The 18,181-nt window shown below is 38.3% G+C and overlaps 3 protein-coding genes across 4 annotated transcripts in view; 2 read left to right on the forward strand and 1 right to left on the reverse strand.

Moving 5' to 3' along the window:
- LOC134677017 (lactosylceramide 1,3-N-acetyl-beta-D-glucosaminyltransferase-like) overlaps positions 1-11,867 on the reverse strand; it is a 49,717-nt gene extending 37,850 nt beyond the window's left edge. For both annotated transcript variants that reach the window (XM_063535431.1, XM_063535430.1), the window contains exon 1: positions 11,715-11,867. The gene's annotated coding sequence lies outside the window, so the exon portion shown is untranslated. The remainder of the gene's footprint in view (positions 1-11,714) is intronic.
- Positions 531-1,637, forward strand: LOC134676853 (uncharacterized protein K02A2.6-like). Its single transcript, XM_063535235.1, has one exon. The coding sequence runs from the start codon at positions 531-533 to the stop codon at positions 1,635-1,637; it is 1,107 nt and encodes a 368-aa protein (XP_063391305.1).
- Positions 11,868-12,342: 475 nt separating the features above from the next.
- Positions 12,343-16,217, forward strand: LOC134676923 (LYR motif-containing protein 4B). Its single transcript, XM_063535304.1, has 3 exons — positions 12,343-12,542; positions 12,769-12,889; positions 13,042-16,217. The coding sequence occupies exons 1-3, from the start codon at positions 12,454-12,456 to the stop codon at positions 13,096-13,098; spliced, it is 267 nt and encodes an 88-aa protein (XP_063391374.1). The 5' UTR covers positions 12,343-12,453; the 3' UTR covers positions 13,099-16,217.
- The last annotated feature ends 1,964 nt before the right edge of the window (positions 16,218-18,181 follow it).

Consider the following 18,181-nt stretch of genomic DNA (forward strand, 5'->3'; position numbering starts at 1 on the left):
AAAGGCCTGTTGCATACGCGTCCAGAGTGCTCAATGCGGCGGAGGTAAATTATTCTCAGATTCAAAGAGAAGCCTTGGGAATTGTGTTTGGTATAAAAAAATTCCATCAGTACCTGTACGGTCGAAGGTTTTTGCTAAGAACCGATCATAAGCCGTTGGTTTCCATATTTGGAGATAAGGGAGGTATTCCGTCAATGGCCGCGAGCAGACTACAAAGATGGGCGGTAATTTTGTCTGGTTACCAGTATGACATAGAGTACGTGCCTACGGACAGAAATGGAGCTGACGCATTGTCCAGGCTACCAGTGGGGAAGCAGGCAGCAGACAGGACTGAGGTAACATATGTACAATTCGTACAGGATTTCTTACCAATTACTAGCGATCAAGTCAGAGCCAATTTAAAAACAGATGATCTACTGAGAAAAGTGGTTATGTACTTACAGTCAGGGTGGCCAGCGAAGTGTGACGATCCAGAGCTGCAGTCGTATTGGGTAAGGCGACACGAACTGTACTCAGAAGCAGGGTGTGTCATGTGGGGCTACAGAATGGTGATACCCACGACATTAAGAAAGGACGTTCTACGTGAGCTGCATATAGGCCACTTTGGAGTCGTCAAGATGAAAAGTCTCGCCCGGAGCTATGTTTGGTGGCCCGGCATTGATGCTGAGATCGAGAAAACGTGTCGGGAATGCACCACCTGCGCTCTGGAAGCACCAGCCCCAGCCAAATCTACACCACAAGCTTGGCCATATCTCGAAGAAGTTTGGAGTAGATTGCATATGGATTTCCTAGGACCCCTAAACGGCATGACCTATTTAGTAGTCGTAGATTCATCGTCCAAATGGATTGAAGTAAAACAAATGACGAGAACGACGGCAGATGACGTCATCAGAGTTTTGAGGGAGATGTTTGCTCGTTTCGGGCTACCCAAGATGGTGGTATCGGACAATGGCCCGCCGTTCACGAGTGGAGAACTGGCTCAGTTCATGCAATTTAATGGTATAAAACAAACCTACTCCCCGGTGTATCATCCATCTTCAAACGGAGCAGCGGAAGGTGCAGTAAAGCTAGTTAAAAAAACCATTTTGAAGGCTTTACGGGATAGGCAAGACGTGGACGCTGCGCTCCAGACATATTTACTGGCGTATAGGAATTCTATTCACAGTAGCACGGGCGAGTCGCCGGCGAGGTTGCTGCAGCGACGAGGTCTGCGCACACGGATGGACCTGCTGCGCGCTGACGCCGGCGCCTCTGCGCACGAGTGTGCGCGCGCCGCGCAGCTCCGACAGCGCGAAAACGCGGGGGGCGTCTCGAGGTCGTATAGTGTAGGTGATAATGTTTGGGCTAGGAATTTTAGCAAGGGGGAGAAATGGGTTAGCGGTACGATCACGGAACAATTAGGTTCACGTAATTATTTGGTGCAAAGGGAAGACGGTCAAATTATGAAAAGACATATAGATCAGTTACGCAATAACTCACGCTTAGCTATAACGGCGTGCCCAGCGGCGGACTACGACGATAACCATGATAACTCGGAGCCGTGTGCGCCGCCGGAGCCCGCCTCTGTGCCGCCCGCCCCGATACCTAAACGTGTGCCCGTGCCCGTAGAAAGATATGGCAATCCCATATTATATTAAGTACTACTTGTTTGTAATTATAGAATTAGTATATAAAAAAAAATGTTAAGATTAATACTGGATTGTACTTTAGAAATACTTAGCTATATTTAAGGAAGTTCTGTTATTCAGTTACTATGATATTATGTAATAATTGTCGTATCTATAGTGGAGACGGCTTTTCCATGTCAGTCTTATTAGCATTTACTTAAGGGTTCATTTCACCTGGCCTGGAGGAGCAGTTTTCACGGAATCCTTACTTGCCATGTTAGTACATGGCCGACGACCGTATACTATGTAGTCTTAGTTAAGTGGTAGGGTGTGATATATGTACATGTATAGCACCAAAGGTATATACATAGACATGTATCACAGCTGATCGCTCGGTCAGTGAACTCGCGGGTAGGTTAAGATTTTGATAAATAATTTAATGTCATAATTGGTGGTAGTTTTAACTTGTCTCTCGAAATATATCTTCTAATACGAACGGACGTGCATTTGCCTTTTTATTAGTTATCCCAGGTTCCCGGCTCCTATATATCTCAGGGCTCCCATACAACAAACGTGATTTTTGACCAAAGTTAAGAAACGTCGGGAGTGGTCAGTACTTGGATGGGTGACCGTTTCTTTTTGCTTTTTTTTTGCATTATGGTACGGAACCCTTCGTGCGCGAGTCCGACTCGCACTTGCCCGGTTTTTTAGAAATTGAATCGATATAGAAAATGACAGTTACATAATGATTAGTAGGTACCTTCAGCTGCCATCAGGGAAGTATATCGGAGCCCAGGGGCCCCAGGGCCGTCTTAAACTATGCTGGGGCCCTTCGGCACAAGAATTTGGGGCCCTATTGGAAAGTAAAGAAAGCGAATTAAACTAACATTTTTCTACGATCTTCTTATTTATTATGGGTAATCAAATATACCTACCGAAGCCTGTCTGTCCTTCGGGGCCCCCTGAGGATGGGGGCCTTGGGCACGGGCCCCGTGTGCCCTTATGGTAAAGACGGTACTGTCCGAGCCGAGAAGGAGAAAATTACATACATTTTGTTGTACCAAACTGTATCAAAATGTAACAATAAATAAATCAGCATCAAATAAAATAACTAAATAAAATGACTGGTAAAATAACTGAAATGGTCCTAATGGTCCTAATGGTCAATGGGCTGTAACGCTACGTCTTACGCTACGTCTTACGTAGGCGAACAACGCGCGAACGCGGCGCGGCGCGGCGCGGCGAAAGCGGCCGCCGCCGCGCCGCGCCGCGCCGCCTGACATTCGCGTGCAAATCGCGCCGCACCGCGTTCGCAACGAGATCGCTTACGTAGGACACTTCTATGGGCATCAAAGGATTGATTTCACCGCGCCGCGCCGCGCCGCGTTCGCGCGTTGTTCGCCTACGTAAGACGTAGCGTAACGTAGGCGAACAACGCGCGAACGCGGCGCGGCGCGGCGCGGCGAAATCAATCCTTTGATGCCCATAGAAGTGTTGTAACGTTTGAAGAGTACAATCTATGTTTCAATTATTTGCTCGTGGTACAGGGGCCAAATTCGACACGTACAACTGTCAGATTTCGCATCCACGTCAAATCAACAGTTGATTTTAGCGCATACTGAGTGTTGATTCCATCAACGGTGGATAATATCATTTGGTACAACCAAAACTCAACTCTAAACTAAGGGTGGTTCGGTTTGGTTTGCTTGTCACCCTAACTGTGGATTGTTAATGTCAAATGTTGACATTGTACGTATTCGAGAACTTATGATTTTTCCCACATCAACGGGAGATCAACACGATACGTCAAACGTCGCTTGTCGAATAGGGGTCCAGGCCACACCCGGTATAACTCATAATTAAGATTTGTTAACATACAAACATATTAACACACCATTTAACAAGGCAAATTCAATAAAAGCTTCAAATCAAATTACTCCAATTCTTCTTTTGTACCAATGACATCATTTGTGCTTATTCGTAAAACGTAATATAAACATAACCCACACCATCCAGTTTTAAACTCTATTCATAAGTAAATAAAGTCGTTTTCTAAACGTCCAGTTTAAGGCGAACATGTGTTAATTTTCTCGCCGTAGCCTTTAAAAGGTCAATGGCACTAAATTCGTATTAATATTAATATTTTATTACCTTGATATGATTATAAAATATATGTTGTACTTGGCAACGAAGCGCTGGTGGCCTAGCGGTAAGAGCGTGCGGCTTTCAATCCGGAGTTCGCGGGTTCAAACCCCGGCTCGTACCAATGAGTTTTTCGAAACTTATGTAATAAATATCATTTGATATTTGCGCTTTTCGGTGAAGAAAAACATCGTGAGGAAACCGGACTAATACCAATAAGGCCTAGTTTCCCCTCTGGGTTGGAAAGTCAGCTGGCAGTCGCTTTCGTAAAAACTAGTGCTTACGTCAGATCATGGGATTAGTTGCCAAGCGAACCCCAGGCTCCCATGAGCTGTGTCAAAATGCCGGGATAACGCGAGGAAGATGTTATACTTGGCAACCATTTTGAAATTACAGAGTCATAATATTGATAAGAGCAGGAAATATGAATGTAGGAAAATGGTTATTTATATCAGGTACATACCATCGGTGGTACATACATATGTAGTGCATAATTGTTTACCATCGTATTTTCTCGGAAAAATTCGTATTTGTCATGCTAGTTCAGTAAATGACAGTACTTTTTACCAAGATTGACTGAAATAGCAAGACATGTTCGTAATTCACATTATAGACGGGTCTAACGCGAATTATATTCAATTACCTTTATTTACCGACGTTTCGACACAGGTTTCACTGGTCAGCCGCGACCACGACCAGTGAAACCTGTGTCGAAACGTCGGTAAATAAAGGTAATTGAATATAATTCGCGTTAGACCCGTCTATAATGTGAGTTAATATGTATTCAAAACGCGAAAGTTTAAAATATTATGTTCGTAATTAGTAAATTTTTGTAATTATGTCTGTTTTTATTATTATATTCTTTTTTTTATGTACTACTGTTCCGGAGTTAAATAGATGTACCTACCTTATTTGCTTGGTTACTTTTTCCAAATAAAATGGAAAGAGATGTAACAATACCCAAAAAGGGTTTAATTGATAACCTCTTCTTTTTTTTAAGTTGGTTATAACACAATATAATAAACAACACTCATAGAAAAAAAATGCGAGCACTCGAGCCTGAAGTAGGACCCCCACTATAGCTCGTTTTTTTACGGTTCCGTACCCAAAGGGTAAAACGGGACCCTATTACTAAGACTTCGCTGTCCGTCCGTCAGTCCGTCCGTCCGTCCGTCTGTCACCAGGCTGTATCTCACGAACCCTGATAGCTAGACAGTTGAAATTTTCACAGATGATGTATTTCTGTTGCCGCTATAACAACAAATACTAAAAACAGAATAAAATAAAGATTTAAATGGGGCTCCCATACAACAAACGTGATTTTTGACCAAAGTTAAGCAACGTCGGGAGTGGTCAGTACTTGAGATGGGTGACCGTTTTTTTTTTGCATTATGGTACGGAACACTTCGTGCGCGAGTCCGACTCGCACTTGCCCGGTTTTTAGCATTAGAAATAAGGTAAACAATCTTGATATGTCTTTTAATTGAAAAACACATTTTAAAAATAAGTTACGGCAAATATGTAACAATTATGAAACTAATACGATAATTTATATTCTGCGTTCATAAGTAATAGTTACTGATTTTTAAAAAGCGTTTTTCAATTAAAAGACTTGTCAAGATTGGTTACCTTCTTCTAGGTCTTCGACTAGATCCGATCTCCGTCATCCGATTTCTTTCCGTCATTCTAGAATTCTAGTGCGTAACTTACCATAGAAATAGTTCTACGGCTACTACGGACCATATTTTCACGGGTTCGGATTGGATTCTGATCGGACATGGTGTGAAACTCCTCTAATGCTAAAAAAACGAACTTTAGGCTCGAAACATTTCACCAATAGTGACATTATGACTTCTGTGCATCTGATGCTAATTATAATTATCAATGGTTTTCACTTTATGTCAAGCAATTTAATTTTTATCATCAGTGTGGCTACCACTAGTATGGCACATACTATCGAGAACGTAACTTACTTTCTATGCATCTCGCTCATACTAGCATATTAGCACAGAATAAATAATAGTACTAGGTACAGAAGACTCACTCTCTAACAAAACGCGTCTGTTACGATCAGGACAGATATGGCCGCTAGGTGACAACAGCACCACGCGTGGCTTATGGCAAACCCCAAAATTGGGGCCGAACGGAAGCACTTTTAGCTACCTGTAGCAAAGCGACGAAATCGCGGAGTGAGCCACGCCTGTTATTAGTGTGAGTGAGATGTATAGAAAATAAATTACGAAGACATTAGGGGTCATCCATTAATTACATCACACGTTTAGGGGGAGGGAGGGGGTCAAGAAAATGTGACATATTGTGACATGGGGGAGGGGGAAGACACAAACTTTGTGACGTCACTTTAACTTCATCAGTAACCGAAAATTTATTTAAAAAAATATTTTATTCGCTGTACATTTAAATAACAAGTTCTTAAAACGATAATCGTTCTTATTCGTCTAATTTTCTTTCCTAAGCAGTTTTGGGTTATAAAATTACTAATATTTATATCGTCAAAAATATTTTGATAAAATATTAATAATACTTAGGTACTTACTTAATTCGATTTGGCGATTTCGTAGAAAAAATGTGATGTCACACTAGGGGGGAGGGGTTTGCCAAATGTGACTAAGTGTGACAAGGAGGGGAGGGGTAAAAAAACCTAGAAATTCGTGTGACGTAATTAATGGATGACCCCTTAGCGCATATGTCAGGTTTGACTGTCAGTGACTCATGGTATGAGTAGAGGTATAACCAAAATTGTACTTTTCTGCACAGTGTAATATAGGTTAAATAAATATACCTGCTTGTTCTGTAGATAGCCTCAATATTCAATTAAAAATTAAAAGTAAATGTTATTAGTTGACATGATAATTATGCTGTTTTTTTACCCGACTGCGCGACGCAAAGGAGGGTAATGTGTTTATCAGCCTATATATGTATGTATGTATGTATGTATGTATGTTTGTTCCTATGTGGCACTCCAGAGACCAAACGCGTGAACCGATTTTGATAATTCTTACGTCAATCGAACCGTCTTACTCTTGCGTGTGTCACTAAAGACATGACAGTAATCAAAATTCAATATGGCGACAACCAAACGCCAAAATTGAAAAAAAAAGGCTACAAATATAATGACCACCAAAAAATACTTTGGTACCCTAAATAAAATAAATCATGCTTACCAAAAAAAATTACTGAACACCAAAAAAATAAGGCCTAAAATTACAAAAGTACCACCGTTTTAATTACGACTGCACTTCAAATTGTATTCGAATACCAAATATATTGAATGATTACCAAAAATCATTTATGATCACCAAATCTTGAAGACCAAATTAATGCGATATTTTCACCTAAATAAACACTATGATTACCAAAAAATGTATACATATTACCAAATAAAGTAAAATGCTGCCAAAATTATTAGCCCCTCCCGCTCTACCCCCCGTACCCCGCACCGCATACCTATCTAACCTAACCTACTTTTCTAGGAGCATACTGAAATGCTACTAGAAAAGTAGGTTAGGTTTGTACTGCTATCAGTTAAGTGGGCTAGGTTAGCACTGCGACCCTTACAGAAATGAATTGCTACTAGAAAAGTGGGTTAGGTTAGGTTTAAACTGCGACCCTTACAGAAACGAAATGCTACTAGAAAAATGGGTTAGGTTAGGTTTGAACTGCGACCCTTACAGAAACGAAATGCTACTAGAAAAGTGGGTTAGGTTAGGTTTGAACTGTGACCCTTACAGAAACGAAATGCTACTAGAAAAGTGGGTTAGGTTAGGTTTGAACTGCGACCCATACAGAATCGAAATGCTACTAGAAAAGTGGGTTAGGTTAGGTTTGAACTGCGACCCTTACAGAAACGAAATTCTACTAGAAAAGTGGGTTAGGTTAGGTTTGATCTGTGACCTATACAGAAACAATTGTGGTTACAATTTTGGTGGTCATTTACTATATTCGGGTGTAGAATGATTATTTTGGAGTCATTTGCTTTAATAGGATAGCAAGATTTAAAAATTTGGTTATAATTTTATATTAAAATGGAGTTCTAATTTTGGCGGTCATTTACTATTTTTGGGTTTACAATGATTATTTTGGTGTCATTTTATTTAATAGGATATCACGATGTGAAAATTTGGTTATCAATTGACATTAAAATGGGGTTTGAAATTTGGTAATCATTTACAATTTTTGGGTTAATAATGATTAGTTTGGTGTCATTTCCTTTAATAGGATAGTAAAATGTAATAAAATTGGTAATCATTTCACATTAAAATGGTGTTATAATTTTGGTGATCATTCATTATTTTAGGGTGGTAAAGTACATTTTTTTGGTATTAAATTTTATTAAATCTGGTGATCAGTTAAATAGCAGCCAAAAAAAAAAGTTTACGAAATATGTCGAGTGGAGTATCACTGAATAGGCATTAAAAAATCAGTTATAGGTTTCTTTTACAGTTTTTAGGGTTCCGCACCTCAAAAGGAAAAAAACGGAACCCTTATAGGATCACTCGTGCGTCTGTCTGTCTGTCTGTCCGTCTGTCACAGCCGATTTTCTCCGGAACTACTGGACCAATCAAGTTGAAATTTGGTACACATATGTAAGTTTGTGACCCAAATACGGACATGTAACGTAAACAAATGAATTTTAAACATGGGGGCCACTTTTGGGGGGTAAATGAAAAAATGAAAAAATTAAATTTTTCAAACTATATCATGTTACATATCAAATTAAAGAGCTTATTGTAAGGATCTCAAATATATTTTTTTTATAATTTTCTAATAATTTATAATTTTCTAATAAACAGTTTAAAAGTTATTCAAGAAAATAGGCAAAAAATGACCATTCCCCCTCCTTATCTCCGAAACTACTAGGTCTAAAATTTTGAAAAAAATACATAAATAAATAAAATAGGTCTATACCTATAGATGACAGGAAACCTATTAGAAATGTATAGTCAAGCGTGAGTCGGACTTAATTACAGTTTTTGATCCGACCCCTACGGATTTTTTAAAGAGATTTCACTCACGTTTCACATAAAAAATACATTGTTAACAGTGCCGGATTACTTAGAGTATAAGTTTTCTTAGAGTAATTGGTGATAATTTTCTGATAAGATAATCATTTTAAATATTTAACGGTCTTACCGGTATACTTACGAGTAATTGTAAGGTCAAATTAAAAATAATGTTTAAAAAAAAAAGTTAAATTGAGGGCTCGCTCAAAGTTTTTTGTACTCGTCGACTTTAATGGTTGAACTTGTAACCAGACTTTGTAACCAATAAGCAAAACAAGCATGTGCTTAGGGCACCACGTTCAGGGGGGGCACTAAAATGCCAGGTTGAAAAAGGTGAACAAATTTTAAAATTAGGGACAGACACATCGTTTTTACCACACGATTTTTTTAGCTGTCCAAAAGCTAATTTGCAAAAATAATGGCGCGTAATTCTTTAAGAAACAATCGGTAGCAGTAGAAGAGTCGTGATTACATGCATAGATTCGATTTCAACCCACTCTTTTGCGGTTCGGCGTTAGGTCTTATGCGAGGCCTTCTGCCTTACGGCAAAGTTGATCTTTTGCCTTAATTACACTTGGGCGTGGATCCAAATCCAAGCTTTCCTCTTTCGCAGCTGGGCCTACTGCCTTTCTCACACTTCGCCAATTCAATTCCAAGCTCTGCTTTCTTGCATATTTTATGCATGAAAACAACCTCGCTGAGACCCTTAAATATCGAGCCCTGTGCGAAGCTAAGCTGATAGAAAACTTAGAAAACTGTCCCATCCCTTCTCTGTATGAAATCCTGGAATCGCGCTTGGTTGGGACTAAAAGTAAAATTGCGTTTTTATATCGAAAAATTTTCGCGCTCGCTTCGCTCGCGTTTTCAATAACTTTATAAGGTATGATAAAGGTGACATTTGGGTGGCGACTGCAGCAACATTACTCTGTTGCAACGTTACTGCTGCAGTACTGTCAACTTCCGTGATAAAATGATGTGACTGATTTTCATACTAAAAGTAAAAATGTACAACTGTCTATCATATTGCGTTTTTATATCGAAAAATTTCCGCGCTCGCTTCGCTCGCGTTTCTATTACTTTCTAACCTATGATAAAGGTGACATTCGGGTGGCGACTGCAACAGCATTAGGTACTCTGTTGCAACATTACTGCTGCGGCACTGTCAATTTTCGTGATAAAATGATGTGACTGATTTCCATTCTCAGCTGTTATGCGGCAATGAACTTCTCTCAATTTACCAAAAAATCTATGTAATCTTGATGACCCTAGGGAGAGGGGGCACCTAGAAATGCTTAGGGCATCAAAATATCTTAATCCGGCACTGATTGTTAAAAATTGTGTAATATACGGAACCCTTGGAACGCGAGTCCGACTCGCTCTTGGCCGGTTTTTTCATTTATAATATACTAACTAAAAAGTGTTAAATAAAAAAAAGATAATTTAGAAAATAAAAAAACCCGACTGCAAAAAAGCTATCTTAAGAAAAAAATTAAAAAAAAAACTGAAAAGAAAAAACAAGTTCAGTAGTCGAGAACATTGAATTTGGACCTTGGAGTTTAAAAATAATGTCCAAATCGCTTGTGACGGATCCGGAACGAGGCATACGAATCGTTATGACACAGATAAAACAAACTATACATTCTTATACGAAACAGCAACTTCAACAGTCGGGACCCATTATTGTCAACATTAGTGCCGCAGCCTAGACTTTTAATGGGTCCCGACTGTTGAAGTTGCTGTTTCGTATAAGAATGTATAGTTTGTTTTATCTGTGTCATAACGATTCGTATGCCTCGTTCCGGATCCGTCACAAGCGATTTGGACATTATTTTTAAACTCCAAGGTCCAAATTCAATTTTCTTGACTACTGAACTTGTTTTATTCTTTTCAGTTTTTTTTTTTAATTTTTTTCTTAAGATAGCTTTTTTGCAGTCGGGTTTTTTTATTTTCTAAATTATCTTTTTTTAATTTTAACTGATTAGCATTATCAAGTTAGGCATTATGAACTGCAGTGAATAAATTAATTAATATACCACTTTAATTAGGGTTCCGTACCCAAGGGGCAAAAACGGGACCCTATTACTAAGACTCCACCGTATCTCATAAGGGCCCCCCCACATCTGGCGTCTTTCGAGCGTCGGCGTCCGTCCAGCACTATGGAAAATGACGTCGCTGCGCAGTTGCGTCGGCGCTGCGTCGACTTTGCGTCGAAGTCGGCCATAGAATTGTAGACGCCGACGCTCGAAAGACGCCAGATGTGGGGGGGGGCCCTAAACCGTGATAGCTAGACAGTTGGAATTTTCACAGATGATGTATTTCTGTTGCCACTATAACAATAAATACTAAAAACCTTCCTTTATTTTCCTGTTTTAAGTATCTTAAGATGAAGTAGTAAATAGTTTCATAACTTAATTATTTAATAACTGAATGCCAGTTATTCCTTGTATTCACCAAATAATTAACCAAATCAGAATTAAGAATTAGAGGAACGAGAAGAAGGATAGAAAGATTTGGATGAAGACGGCTGTGGAATACCCATCCATGAAGATTAGATTTCTCTTCTTTCTACCGCACAACTGTATTGAAATAAGCTTAAAATATTAACGTAATTAATGTGTTATCATCACCAAATCAGAATGTTTAACACTTTACAACACCTTTATTCGGACCGTGACCATTATTCAGATTATTGAGCAAAGGGGTCATAGTTATAAATACGAACGTATGTAAACACTTTAGAAATCCGGAGTTACAACATAGCACGTTACATCCACACATTAACGCATCTTAATTACACACTGATTGTAAAAATCCTTGTCTCTTGTCATCAAAAGACGCTTAAAGTCATTAAATCATCTTAGGATGCTTCGGGGTATTTTCTAACTCGTAAAAACGGTATAAAATTAATTCTTAAAATAATAAATAAAATCTCGATAATACTTACAGTTTTTAAATGTGAAGATGTTGAGTTTGTTCTGGTTTTGTTCGATACGGTGTTACTTCATCACTTTAGCCTTAGTTTTAAGCTTATAATTAATTTAAACGGGCTGCAAAGTAGACCGTCGTTCAATAAACCTGACGTTTTTTTGACAGGTCTCATCGCATTCGGTCGTATTGGGTCGTATGATGGGTGCTGCATTCTGTGTTGCCATCATAGTTTTAAAATGTACCACTTAATACTTCACAAAATTCAAACCCTATTGATTTAAAGTATGACCACAGCAAACTTACACTTTATTAATAATACGCTTCCAATTTATTATACTTAACATATTTTTAGGCACAATTACTATTTCTAGGAAAATAAATATCACTTAAATAAGTTGCATAAGTTACCCTTGAAACGGGTATTCAGCATGAACATGGCAATATAAATTTAACGTTCCGGATCACGTACTTAGTTTTATTGGTAGTCAACAATGTCAACATTTTAAGTTTAAATTTATAATAATTTACAAAGACTTATTGTAATTTCTTATAGTTCTTTTTGTAAGTACAATTAGTTATAAAAATATTTTTAGTAGAAGTTATCAGTTAATATAAATGCGTTAAAGCTGACAATTTTCAGCTGAAGTTCGTGAAATGGAACATATTGACTTTACTTTATTTACATTTTCATTCATTTATTTTTCGGTTTGCCTTGATAAGTGATAATTATCAATAAATTCTTGTGCAAACATAGAATGGCCACGAGTGTTACTAAAATGCAAGTCCTATCGATGTACAAAAATCTGTTGCGGGAGTCGCAAAAATTCGCAAACTATAACTTCAGGTATTTCACAATCGGTATTCTAAATTACATAACCTATATTCAACCATTTATTTCTGTATTTTAACTTTTTTCCATTTGAAACACTAATAGTCGACTAGTAAATTATAAGCTCCGACTTTTTACAGGCAATGCACACTATCGGCACATAATTTTGTATACATTTTAGCCATTACATTGCAATCTATATTAAAGTTATTCAGCTTAAAACATCGTCATTAATTTTCAGGTCGTACGCACTACGCAGAGTCAGAGATGCCTTTAAAGCCAATAAGACATTGTCAGACCCCAAGCAGATCCAGAAAGAATACCAATTTGCTAAGGAAAACCTTGATATCATCAGACGCCAAGTAAGAACACCTTTTTAACGGTTTTAAAATGTGACTGGGTATCACAGAAATCCATATCCCATATAGATGGTAGGATCCTATAGATGTCTTATGATATATTATATCAGTCTGCGGCAGTTAAAATGTTAAATTGTAATTTATTGTCATTTCAGGCAGCCATCGGAGACATGTACAAGACAGAGAAACTAGTTATCGAGAACGTCCGGTAGAGCAAGTTATAAGATAAGTTATGCTATCCACTCAAGTTATATCAACAGAGAAAATAGGTTACTTTACCACTGAGGCAGACATGAACGGAGTTGTTCAGAAATCAACCAATAGCATTATTTGTATAGTCTGATAAAAAGAGTAGAAATTAAAAAGTGGCAATACTGCAGTCAGGTCATCCGCAAATCTCATATTGTAGCCTAAAGGAAATAATGAAAAATAAAGATATCAATGTAACTATCAAGCGGAAACTCTTTGATACCAGCATACTTCCTATACTTACTTACGGCTGCCAAACCTGGGCTCTCAATAAAACACACATTAGAAAGCTAGAAACTTGCCAAAACTCCATGGAAAGAAGTATGCTGGGGAAAAGACTATCGGATAAAATAAGAATAAAATCCATAAAGAAGATCACCAAAACAAAAGATGTCACAAAAACAATAAAAAAGTTAAAATGGAAATGTTCAGGACATACAATTAGAGGCAAAGAAAAATGGTCGAAATCGATAATGAACTGGTTCACAGGCCATAAGAAAAGGAAAAGAGGTAGACCATTTAGAAGATGGGTGGACGACATCAAAGCCACAGCAGGAACCACATGGACGAGAGTTGCCAAGGATAGAGAGGAATGGAGAAGGTTGGAGGAGGCCTTTTGCCAATAAATGGCACACAGACAGAAAAAAAACGCAAGAACTGTAAAAAATAATGCAATTTACTGTCTGAAATAAAGGATTATTACATATTACATTATTACAATACTGCAGTCAAATCAATCTATATAAGAAAACGGGACGACACTACAGTATTACCACTTTTGTAAGAACGCCGAGCTAACTAGGAGTTGAAGTGGTCGCCTTGGTCGAAACCAGCCAGGAGGATCATCATCATCATCATCATCATCATCATTGCCACTTTTTTATTTCTACTCTTTTTTTGTCAGACTATAATTCAGCGGAGCAGAGAAGAGATTTGGATTACAACTAATACTTTTGGTTTATTCCCGCAGCTCTCCTTTCATTTCCGCTCATCAGTGACTGAGTCTGACTATGCTAACTCTGCACCAACTATGACGTGACAAAGTGGGTGCCATAATAAACTGACACTATTATACTTTGTTTCAGTATGTGCAGAGTTAGCTTGGTGCTTGGTGGTAAATCTATTAAGAATATTCAGTAAAATCACAATTTGTAAGACACTTTAGTCAAGATAAGTTATATTTGACATAAAAATGAATCAAAAGGTATATTGGGGTAATTACAAATATGGAGTAATTTGTAAAATCATAAATATATGTACTAAGTGACCTCAGCAGCATAACTTAAAACTGATTAAACGTATGGCTCCGCCATTTTGGAAAAAGAACAGAACATGAAATAACTACAAATTCTATTTGTCATCAAACCTGCTCATAAAATTTCTGTATGGTTGAGAATTACGACATGTATGACGTATGAACTGTACACTTTTTGACGTGATAACGTCTTATGAATCAATGTACATCGAGCCTGCATGATAAAGTGTCACGTAGTGGACAGATCTCCATGGTAACGTTGTGGTCAGATCTCCATGGTAACGTTGTGGTCAGATCTCCGTGGTAACGTTGTGGTCAGATCTCCATGGTAACGTTGTGGTCAGATCTCCATGGTAACGTTGTGGTCAGATCTCCATGGTAACGTTGTGGTCAGATCTCCATGGTAACGTTGTGGTCAGATCTCCATGGTAACGTTGTGGTCAGATCTCCATGGTAACGTTGTGGTCAGATCTCCATGGTAACGTTGTGGTCAGATCTCCATGGTAACGTTGTGGTCAGATCTCCATGGTAACGTTACGGCCATGTTTTTTTATGACGTTATCACGCAAAATTATCGTCCGTAAACCGACTTTACAGGCAACCATATTTTATTTTTTTTGGTTTGTTGGACTGAATGTACTTACCATCCTCAAATGACAACTAAGATAAATTTCTACCTCATGTATCCTCATTCCTGCAGTCAATAATAAGTCTCCAATTCTAATAAGTATAATCATATGTGACGTTCCACGGAAAAAGGTACCTTATGGCGGCTGGCGCTTACGTCGCATAGCGCCGCAATGATATTGGAGTGGCGTTAATAATAGCGTAAGCGCCAACCGCCATAAGGTACCTTTTCTCGTAGGACGTCACATATACTTAAATAACCTAACATAATAGCGACTGAACATCATGAAAATCCATTGTTGTAGCATAGCTCCAGTGCAAGTGTTACTTAAACGTCTACTTCTATGAAATTAGACAAAATAACACTTGCACTGCGTATGCTATCACAACCGTTGCAGACTTTCTCTGACTTGATTTTATTTTTCTTCAAATTAAGAATTGCCTTAAACATAAGTCCTAAACCAATTTGTTTTATACTTTTAGGGCATACTGAAAATTCTTGGAACTGGCCACTTAGAAAAAATAAGTCGTTTCATATTGTTGCTTATCATGAACAGTGGTACAACTAAAAATGAAATGCTATTGCATTTAATATTCTCTCTTTTACTGGTAAGATTTAAAGTCGAATGGCATTTCATTTTGTTTTGTGTCATGATAAGCGTCGATATATCAGAATCCGGAAACTTTCAGTATCGCCCACGTAATAGGCATAAAATTGATTTTTACAAGCTTTTATTTACTTTCACCTGACCATTGTCTGTGTGTAATCAAGTGTTGCAAGTTAAATTTGATCCACTTACCGGTTTCCGATTGAGCTGAAATTTTGCATACATATGTAAGTCGGGTGACAATGCAATATTATGGTGTCATCGAGCTGATCTGATGATGGAGACCGGAGGTGGCCATAAGAACTATGTGATAAAACAACGAAAGCTAATTGTGTTTGGGGTTCTTAGAATTGTCTCGATGAGTATTAGTTGCCTGTGGAAAAAAAAGTACAGTCGGCGATAAAAGCTTGTAGCAAAAATCAAAAACTTATTATTAAGGTTGCACAACCACCACTGTTATCTTTATTTTATTTGCCTCCAGAACGTATTTAATTGAAAAGACACTGTATTTTATTGTTGCATTTTATTGTAGTTAGTGACGTTTAATTTAAGTTGATGTTTAAATATAAATATATGAGATGTAATGTTTTGATACCGGTTTCTTATTCTTGGCCTGCTTATCTCCTCTCATTAACCCCATAGAATGCCAATAAGATTATTGCTAGCATATTAAATTAACTATACGGTTTAATTCTAGTATTTTAAACCAGGAACCGAATACCGGTTTATATTTCATACAAATTAACCGGTATTCAATTTCGGTATCACGGTTAAATATATAGGTATATTTCTTGCACTTAGGGCCAGTTGCACCAACAACATTTGTCAGACTGATCAACGTCAGCCGGCGCCCCCGGCGCTTTACTATAGTCGCACCAAACAAAGTCTGCAGCGCATTTGATAGCCCACGCAGTGTAAGTGTTATGTATACGTCATAATTTCATAGTTGACGTTTAAAATGACACTTGCACTGCGTGGGCTATCAAAATCACTGCAGACTTTTTACGATCTGACTATATGAAACTTTCCATACATAAAAAAGCGAACTCTTTAACGATACGAACAGTTTGGTGCAACCCACCCTTAATTTAGCTAATTTGATCAATCATTATCCTTACCTAAATATTATTCTATAATAGAAAAGAAATATTGTGAATGTTATGAGATAAACTGCAAAATTAGTTTAAAAGTTAGTAGTAGAACCCACGATTTTTTTAAATACAATATTTGGTAATGTAAATTACTTTGAAAAATACTTTTAAAGTCACTAAATTCTATAACTATATCGATCTCTTAGCAAATAATTATTTATCGGAATTTTGCGACAAGGCATTGCAAACGTATGATGCATGGTAGGCCGGCGATGCGCTATTGGTCGATATCTCTGGGCTGCGATTGGTAGATCAGTAAGCGGGTAGCTCATTGGTCGAGCGGGGAACCGCCGGTACCGAGGCTCAGCCCACTGAAGTAGATCTTCGGTTGCTCTGGTATGGGTACAGTCGCCATCAGATATATCGGAGCGGCCAAGGTGTTCACAATATCTGAACACGCACTCTAACACCCTGACAATAGAGGCGTGCTTAGATATTTGTGAGCACTTTTGCCGCTCCGATATATCTGATGGCGACTCAGGCGACTGTACCTAAAGAAAGGACTTAGCAGAAGGAATTTTGTACGACCCGCCTGTTCATATTTCTATCGCTCGCCGTAATATTGTTGTCTCGCCCCTGATGACGGCGGTCAATGAGTGCGAGTGGGATAGCAACTACACGCGTGCGATTGAGATAGGAACAGGCGATTCAATGTACGGAACGACTCGTGCTAACGCCATTTCTTTAGTGGAGAATTCTTATTGGGACATTGTAAGGTGTATGCGGGTAATTCCGACTACATCATAATGGCGGCTTATTCCATAAATTACTTGTACGTGAAGCGCGACTTACTGTCGGTATCCTGACAAATTGTATGGGGTTTGACCAAAGAGTAACACATCACTGCCCCCGACGCACATGTGCGTCCACCGTCGTACAAGTTTGTTCCTAGGCCACGCCCCCTGGCAGTGAATACAGTAAATTAAGTATATTAGGTAAATAGAATCCATTTTTGGTATTAGGTACCCGACATTATGAACTTTTCTAAATTACTCGATAACACCTTAAAGGGAATTTGTGAACATGGAAAAACAAAGAAAATTTTCTTTGAATTTTATTAAAATAAAATTTTGCCATTTACAATTAAAAGTTAAAACGGAACTCTAATTAAGTTCCTCTAAGGTGAAAGGTCTTTAAGTATAATAGTGAGTCTGAAGCAAATTTGAGCTTTATCTCAATGTACGAAAGTTTAATTTACCTACTTTAAATTAATACTAAATAAGACTACTTAACATAGGTTTAGAAGTACAGACTTCTAATTAAGAACGGGTCACTCACGTATTTTAAGTCGAAAAACGCTCGACATGTTTCACTCCGTACCGAGGAGTGTCATCAGGAGCTTGCGTTTACGGTGACGGACCGGCGCAGACTGCGGGCCGCAGCAGTTCTCCGCGCCCGAATACAC

This window comes from Cydia fagiglandana, chromosome 25 (genome assembly GCF_963556715.1).
Source record: "Cydia fagiglandana chromosome 25, ilCydFagi1.1, whole genome shotgun sequence".
Lineage (NCBI taxonomy): Eukaryota > Metazoa > Arthropoda > Insecta > Lepidoptera > Tortricidae > Cydia > Cydia fagiglandana.